General features: G+C 34.7%; 1 protein-coding gene across 1 annotated transcript; it reads left to right on the top strand.

Annotated features, from left to right (window-relative positions):
• Positions 1 to 4: 4 nt before the first annotated feature.
• On the top strand, positions 5 to 5822 carry LOC134272252 (H/ACA ribonucleoprotein complex subunit DKC1-like; the record flags this gene model as incomplete). The annotated part of the gene is made up of 7 exons (XM_062754502.1): positions 5 to 136; positions 381 to 507; positions 765 to 956; positions 3861 to 3960; positions 4508 to 4565; positions 4938 to 5087; positions 5475 to 5822. Coding segments are annotated over 7 exons (831 nt in total), but the record flags the coding sequence as incomplete, so codon positions are not given.
• Between the last annotated feature and the right edge of the window lie 3033 nt (positions 5823 to 8855).

Raw genomic sequence — 8855 nt, 5'->3', positions numbered from 1 at the left:
CAAGGTCACGGGGTGCCTCATTGTCTGTGTCGAGAGGGCCACACGACTGGTGAAGTCACAACAAGGGGCAGGGAAGGAGTATGTGTGTATCTTCAAACTCCACAGTGTGGTGGACGATGAGAAACTTGTATCACAGGTGATTTGGCAACACATGCTATTAGAAAACGTCAACAAATTTTTCTAAAAAAATGTTAAATTGTAAAATTTTCTTGAAGTTAGAATGTGCTAGGGCTCTTGCTTTCTATTTATTTAGGGTTCATAAACCCTCTGTTCACTCGTATAAAATGTTCAATAATATGAAATATAAACTTTTAAAAAGTATCTCTGTTTTTGTACATCAAATGAAAGATGAATAATCTGCATGTAATTTTCTCTGACAGAAACTGGAGATGATGACAGGGGCATTGTTCCAGAGACCGCCATTAATTTCTGCCGTGAAGAGACAGCTGAGAATTCGTACAGTGTATGAATGCAAGATGCTGGAGTACAACAAAGACGACGCAATGGGTAAATAGAGCATTGATTTATCCTCTAACTTGTATGCTAGAAACTTCATCACATTCTTTATGAAATTGTTTTGACCTACGTCTTTGTGTTGGTGGACATGTTTGCTGACAGGCAATTTAAATGCATGATAATCAAAACAGAATTTCAGATAACTTCAATTCTTTTATATTCTGTACTACATAACCTATATATGAGGCAAATTTATAATCTGCCAAAAACTGTCAGTGACATTAATGGTGCTTTCACACCTTACTCAGGTATTTTCTGGGTGAGCTGCGAAGCCGGCACATACATTAGGACCATGTGTGTACACCTGGGTCTGTTTCTGGGGGTCGGGGGTCAAATGCAGGAGCTCAGACGAGTCAGATCTGGTATCATGTCCGAAAAGGTGGGTGTGTGTGATGAAAATTGTGGTGTTTTAAGTAGATATCAAAATTGTGTTAATTTAACATAATTATATCCAAAGGTTTTGTTTCTGTTGTATGGATATTTCTTCTGACAAAATTTAAGCATTAATTTGAAGGAGAAACAATTTCCAGAGGGTTTTTATAAGCCCGTCTTAAGACGGGACGTATTATGTTATAGGCTTCATGTCCGTCCGTCCGTCTGTCCATTCCTGTCCGGCTCTTAACTTGAATACTATTAAGCCTAGAATTATGAAACTTTGTCAACTTATACTTCTTGGGTAGACGGTGTGTCGCGCACAAAAAGTAGGTCGCTCTGACCTTTAATAAAGATGCTATAGCCAAATATGGAAAAATCCTGCCCGGCTCATAACTAGAAAACTATTAGACCTAGAGCTTTCAAACTTGGCAAACCTATACATCTAAAGTAGAAGGTGTGTCGCGGCCTATTTCAAGGTCACTGTGACCTTTAATTAAAGTGAATATTTTTTAAAATCTAAGTCTTTTAAATTTTAAATTTCATAATCCTAAACAATGTAAAAATATAGTTGTATGCTTATTAAAAAACGTTAAATTAAGTAAAAACTTATTTTTTCATTATATACTTTACAGCAATCTGTAACAAATGTTTATGCTTTGAGAGGAATTCAGTTTGTCCCATGGGCTTAATTATCAAGCACTGGTCAAGAAGAATTTTGATAGCAGAAATTTGCATGTCAAATTAGAGAGAAATTAATGAGTTTATTGTTAGGAGCTAAGAGCACCTCTAGATCTGATGCAGATGTTATCTTAATTCATCTATTGGGAGTTGGGCATAAAGAAATGGCTTGTGTTGTGCTAATTAAGAGTTCTTGATGGCTAGTCCAGATAAAGATCTTTCAATAGGTGTAATTAATTAAAACAAATTGATGTTTTAGTATGATTAAAACTAAATTAGTATTGTACAATATGATTAAAACTAATTATACATGTGTTAATTGAAAAAAACAAAATTATATTTCAATTTTTATATATTTGCTACAAATTGCAGTCATGTCTCACTAGTATTATTTGTTATAATCAATCCCTACACTGTAAGTCTCTTAGAGATGTATAATAAGAAATGGAAAATAGATAATTGAAATCTGTGTCAATCTGTTAATCATGGCTACCTGATTTTCCTGCATCCTAACCAATTTATGATTATTGAACAATATTTGACGGGCGGGCGTATCATGCTGTGGCGGGGCACTTTATTTAAACAAGAAACCAATACAAACCAAATTTTGCATAGACATAATACATTCAATGTTCTTTAATATTGTGAATTCTTAAATATATATCTTTCATATTAATAATACTGGGACGATTTATATGAAGGCCAATATGGTCTGTCGGCGCATGACCAAAAGTCGGAATAATTTATGCATATAACTATTAAATTTGTTTTTATTTCTTTGGTGCTATGTAAAAGATTGAACTGAAATTTTAATCACTGAAACCGGAATCAAAATCTTTATAATATATCAAATTTTCATATAAATAGCATTAGAAACAGATGACTGGTGGCATGATTTTCAAAGTGTTGTTCGAATTGAGATTAATGAAAATGGCGTCGTCGAACGCGTACATGGCGCACGGAAATGTAATAAATTGTTTTGGTATGTTTTATATTCATCAGAAAAGGGGGAAAAGAGTACAGAAAGGACATTACACACTAGATTTTAATCGAAAAGGTTGCTTTTTAATAGTATGAGATTCAAAGATAGTTTTTTTTCCTCTCTATAAAAAAAAAACAGTTATTGCATGTAAAGTAGAGTACTGATTGTTTAACGCAAACATTTGGGAACGGCCTGAGCCATGAACGTCGCAAAAGAAAGGTGTATTCTCGGCTACCTAAAATGTAAGGTGATCTTTCAACTAATTTAATTTTGACTTAAATTTGAATCTGCTTTAGAAAACGGACATATAGTGAATTTAAATCATTCTATTAGACAAAAGTGGTTTTTCACTATGAAAAAAATTCATTTGGATTTTAATAGCCTCATTTGAAGCAGAAAAAAAAAGATCATGACGTTATGACAGACGTAAATTACGCTTGCTTTTGTGCGCCGATGTACATTTACATGGTTTCTTTATTTTTTCATAGTTTTGTTATTAAATGTGGTATCGTCATGAAATTTGAAAAACATGATCATAAAAAGTTACTCTGTGCTATGACAAGAAGAGAAATTTGATTTAGCAAAGAGAAAATAAACTATGTTCCCTGTCTACGAGTTTTTGGGACAATCCTCGTATATGCCATGTAAGGGGTTAAACACAACTTGCAAAAATGAATACTTAATATTAAGAAAATATGATGTGAGATTTGCATTACTTAAACTCACTCTATAACATTCGTTGAGGTGAGCTTCGTAATCTTTGATTACCTATGTTTTCTTCTCTGAATCCAACCTCAGTGCAGTAATCCATTAGGGGAAAACTTTAATGTCTTAAAAACAGCTGATTTGTGTGTTTTTAATAGGTCGTGGAGGAAGTGATGGCTTATTTAGTGCCAATGAAAATCACATACGTGAAAAGATTTTTTTACAGGGGGTCATGAAGTTGAGTGTGGAAATCAGAGTTCTCTGTGGCGCTCACTAAAAGTGGAGCTGTCTTCAGGACCTATTTTGAATCCTTTCACACTATGACAGGATATCATTTTTATTCAATGAAGTAATTACTACATTTGAAAAGTAAACAACTGTAATACCAAAATATGCTGCATCTGTTATTAGCAATTCAGTAGTTTGAAATCTGTGACTACTTATTTTACCATGGCAATTAGCATTGTACTTAAATACATCAAAATAATTGGTTTGCAGCCAATAAGAAATATTAAGTGAGTAAAATGCCATAGGTATTTCTTAGCAATAAAAGTTGGTTCACAGTACCATCCTTGCAATAATGGGAATTTATGCTCTCTTTTAGCCATAGCCCAGATGACTACAGCAGTGATGGCCACATGTGATCACGGAGTTGTGGCAAAGATCAAAAGAGTGGTGATGGAGAGAGACACTTACCCAAGGAAGTGAGGGCTGGGCCCGGGCTTCTCAGAAAAAGAAAATGATTCAAGCAGGAACGCTAGATAAATATGGAAAACCCAATGAGAAGACCCAGCCAACTGGAAAAAGGGTTATGAAGATTTCAAAGTGTTCAACTGTTCATAAATAATATCCTCAAGTTACAAAATATTTTTAATTGGTAACAATGAATATGAGTTGAAAAAAGTTGATTGATAGTATATGCAATCTATGTATCTGTGCTTATTAGAGCTAAAAGCATCTTTTTTTTATTAATTGGTCATGAAACTCAAACTAATTGCAACAGAATTTCTCTTGTTACAAATAAGGTAACTAAAGAATGTGCAATAGAAATGTAACAAAAATATAGAACAAAATCATATGACAAGAATCATTGGGGGTAAATCAATTATCTTTGAAAATTTTTATGGAAAAGGGGTATAACTCTTGTCTTTTCAGAAAATTTGCTTAAAATTTTAGTGCATTATTTTCCTACCTTGATTAAAAGGAAATGTTATAAATTTATACCAAATAAAATCTTTTTCATCTTTACAGTGTAAAGAAAGAGATGAAGCAAGAACCTTCAGAAGAAACAGTTGTCAACTCACACAAGGTAATGAATTTGTTTATCTATCAAACATCACGCAAGATGGCTGTAAATTTATTCATTGCATCTTTGGATATCTTTTCTCTTTTAAAGTTCTTGATACACTTGCTTAGAGTTTCATGTAAAAAATGGTTCATGCCATAGGAAGTCAAAATAGCAAAATTGCAGTACCTTATCCTACCCTGATCAAGTTCTCATGGATAATAGCTTGACATTTTGCAATTGAATATGTTTCTGTTTAAGTAAAGAAGCCGTTTTAGAAGCTAGAATTAAATTATTAATACCAAAAAATATTGGGAGATGTAAAAGTAATACAGATTTAAAACCAAACGTGCAGTAAAAACCATAAATAATTATTTGTGATGGCCTATCTTGTAGAGGAAGAAAGAAGCCAGTACCTCCGAGGAGAGTGAGCCCCCGTCACCTCCCCCTGCCCCGGCGGAAGATGTGGAGAAGGAGAAAAAGAAGAAGAAAAAGAAGAAGAAAGACAAAAATCAGGAAGCTGATGAGGCAGGGGATGCCCCAGAGGTATGGGTCATAGGTCATAAGGTCAAATGTTTAGAAATTGTGATGTATTATAGACAGGTTTGGAATATTGTAGCTAGACAGTTATTTTTTATTTCAGTTTAGAGTAAATAATCTCCATCCATAAGGGCATTTATTGGCCAATTCTGTAAACTTTGGGTATTGAGAATTAAATTAAGATTTAATTGCACATGATCTTTGTATTTGAAAGAAACTTTGAGACCTCTGTTAAATTGGTTTCCAGATGAGAATGTTGGAAAAATACTGAAATGCTGTATTGCATGTATTTTTTAAAATAAAAATATTACAATAAACCCATTATCAATTATACATTCCTCATGTGACCAGACATGTTATAAAGTTTAATATGTTTCATTTGTATTTCTTTAGGAATCGCCAGAAAAGAAGAAGAAAAAGAAAAAACACAAAAAAATAAAGACTGAGCCTGCAGAAAGTGACTGATAAACAATGTGTCTGTGTGTCTGTCTGTGTGTGAGGAGAAATCATCAGTGAGAGAGACAGAGTGTGAGAGTTTCATGTGGCATTTCTCAGTTTTATCAACAAACTACAGTCAAATGCTGTTAAGCCTGATTCATTTACATGTAGGTGGAATACGGTGACCTGATTTGACCAGGTTATGGATACTTGATGTGTTCATATTTTGTATATTTCTCTTTTATATATATGTTAAGAATGAAATGTGCTGTTAGTCTGTTAATAAAATTGTTTTCATTCATACTTGTCATTTATACATGCTCATTACTGCTTTAAAGCCACAGGACAGGTTTAGATACCATGTACGTGTCCAGGATTTTCTTTGTAGGGGAGGGGAAGGGGGGACGTTTCCATTTAAACATATCAAGTCAGGCATTATTGCTGATCCCCAAGAAAATTTTAACTTGTATTCTCTGAATCTCAAAATTCTTAAAGGGGTGTGTCTCCTTCAAGTGTATTAATGTCAATTACATTTGTTACATTTTACTAGGGCTCCACTTTTCCTGCATTTTATTTTGATGGAGGAATTTTGAGTATGTTTCCTTACTTTACAATTTTGCAAAAAATTTGGTATTTAATAGCAGACTGTGTGCTTGATTATATAGCATGAACATCAGTAACAGTTATACTGTTAAAAGGTATGAAGTGAAAATGCATTATTCTCTTTCTTTGTATGGGCAGCAGACAAAGTGCATTGACTGAATCGTCCACTGATTTTTCTGTTATTTCCCGATCATGACAAGAAGCACACGGCGGGTGTGGCCGGTTGACAGGGACACTTGTGTAGCTACCAACGACACAATGGTATTTCTTCACTTCTCAGTAATCGCCAAGACTTGCAGTATAATATTCATCTGATGTTTCCATGGCTTTTTTCCCACGTTTTGTGATATTTTACGTGCCAGTTTTCCTGGCACATAAAATATCAAAATTGTGAAGAAAAAAATCATCTTAAGGCAAAGACCCCTGTGTTTTAAGTAAATACGAGGAATATTTTAAACCTTTTTGTCATCAGGTGCCAGAGATCTTATTATTAATGTACGTGTATCATAGCTTAGGTATATTTAGGTCACCTGAGTAAACTCAGGTGACCTATTGCTATCACTTTTCGTCCGTCGTCATTCGTCGTGCGTCGTGCGTCGTGCGTTAACATTTGAACATTTTCAGCTTCTTCTCTGAAACCACTGAACCAATTTCAACCAAATTTGGCATATAGCATCTATGGGTGAAGGGGAACAAAAATTGTGAATTTCATGGGCCCTGCCCCCCTGGGGCCTGGGGGGTGGGGCAAAAACCACTAAAATTAGTGCAATCTTTAAAAATCTTCTTCTTTACTCCTGGACATCAAGCAGTCAAACTGTTTGCATGATTGTAATCAGCATTGAGTCCTCTACCAAAATTGTGAAATTCATGGCCCCGGGGTCAGGGGTTCTGGTGTTAGGGTGGGGCTAAATAAGTATATAGTGAAATTTCATGAATTCTTTGAAAATCTTCTTCTCTGCTCCTGGGTATTAAATAAACTAACTAAGTGCATAGTTATGATGAGCAAGAGTGCCTCTACCAAAATTGTGAATTTTATGGCCCCAGGGTCAGGGATTCTGGTGTTAAGGTGGGGCTCTATAGATTACATAGTGAAAATACATAAATTCTTTGAAAATCTTCTTCTCTGCTCCTGGGTATTAAATAAACTAACTAAGTGCATAATTATGATGAGCAAGAGTGCCTCTACCAAAATTGTGAATTTTATGGCCCCAGGGTCAGGGGTTCTGGTGTTAGGGTGGGGCTCTATAGATTATATAGTGAAATTTCATGAATTCTTTGAAAATCTTCTTCTCTGCTCCTGGGTATTAAATAAACTAAATAAGTGCATAGTTATGATGAGCAAGAGTGCCTCTTCCAAAATTGTTAATTTTATGGCCCCAGGATCAGGGGTTCTGGTGTAAGGGGAGGGGGGGCTCTATAGATTATATAGTGAAATACTTGAATTCTTTGAAAATCTTCTTCTGTGCTCCTGGGTATTGAATTAACTAAGTGCTTAGTTATGATGAGCAAGAGTGCTTCTACCAAAATTGTGAATTCGATGGCCCCAGGGTCAGGGGTTCTGGTGTAGGGGGGGGGGCTCTTTAGATTATATAGTGAAAATACATGAATTCTTTGAAAATCTTCTCTGCTTCTGGGTATTAAATAAACTAAATAAGTGCATAGTTATGATGAGCAAGAGTGCCTCTTCCAAAATTGTGAATTTTATGGCCCCAGTGTCAGGGATTCTAGTGATAGGGTGGTGCTTTATTGATTATACAATGAAAATACACTAAATCTTTGAAAGTTTTCTTCTCTGCACCTTGGTATTAAGCAGATGAACTACCTATGTAGTTATGATGAGTTAGGGTCCTAATCTTCCAGAATTGTGAATTTCAAGGCCCAAGTGTCAGGGGTACCATAAAGGAGGGGGGGGGGCTGTACTTATATACTGAAACTGGATAAATTGTTTGAAATCTGCTCCTTGGTATTTATCAAATATTTTTGAAAAGCAAGGGTGCCTTTTCAAAAATTGTGCAATGTGTGGATCTAGGCCTAAGGGTCAGGGGTTCATGTGTGATTGGGGCATTACTGATCATGCTGAATATTACTGATTACTTGAAATGCATTTTTTGTTTCCCTACCCTGCCTATGGGTATTAAGTAAACAAACTAAGCAACAGCTAAGTGTATTGTTATGATGATCAATGGTGCCTATTTCAAAATTGTGAATGCCATAGCATCTGGATTATAACATGAATCAAATTCAATCACTGGAAAGTTGTTGCATAATGCTCAGGTGACCTATAAGGCCCATGGGCCTCTTGTTTCAATATATAGTCTCGGGTCTTTTTTGTGTGAAGAAAAATATTTCCATTCATAGTTACATGTAGCTGTATATAAAGTTTTGAAATACTAATACTTTATCTTTTTCTAGTTTCAAAAATTCTATGCCTTTGTGAATTCTTTCTTGGAAAAATGCTTTGAAAAGCTTATTAATAGTTTTATTGCAGTCACTTTGATGCTTTGCATTAACTGTTAACACATTATTTATAAAATATTGTTTAAGAGATCTCTTTGAAACGGAGGGCAAAAAATGAGGGGGGTGTTAATGTTGCTCATCAGCGTTATGCTTTTCAACAAAGCTAATTTGCAGTTGGACCTCCTCAATAAATTATTTAAAAGGAAATCCAAGGTGATACAATTCTATTAAAATTATAAATTACCGGTAAAAATCCTAAAATCTGGGGTATTTTTG

This window comes from Saccostrea cucullata, unplaced genomic scaffold (genome assembly GCF_032062105.1).
Source record: "Saccostrea cucullata isolate Sc308-1 unplaced genomic scaffold, CSIRO_AGI_Scuc_v1 ctg8239, whole genome shotgun sequence".
In the NCBI taxonomy this organism is placed as follows: domain Eukaryota; kingdom Metazoa; phylum Mollusca; class Bivalvia; order Ostreida; family Ostreidae; genus Saccostrea; species Saccostrea cuccullata.
This window is presented reverse-complemented; position numbering and strand designations above follow the sequence as displayed.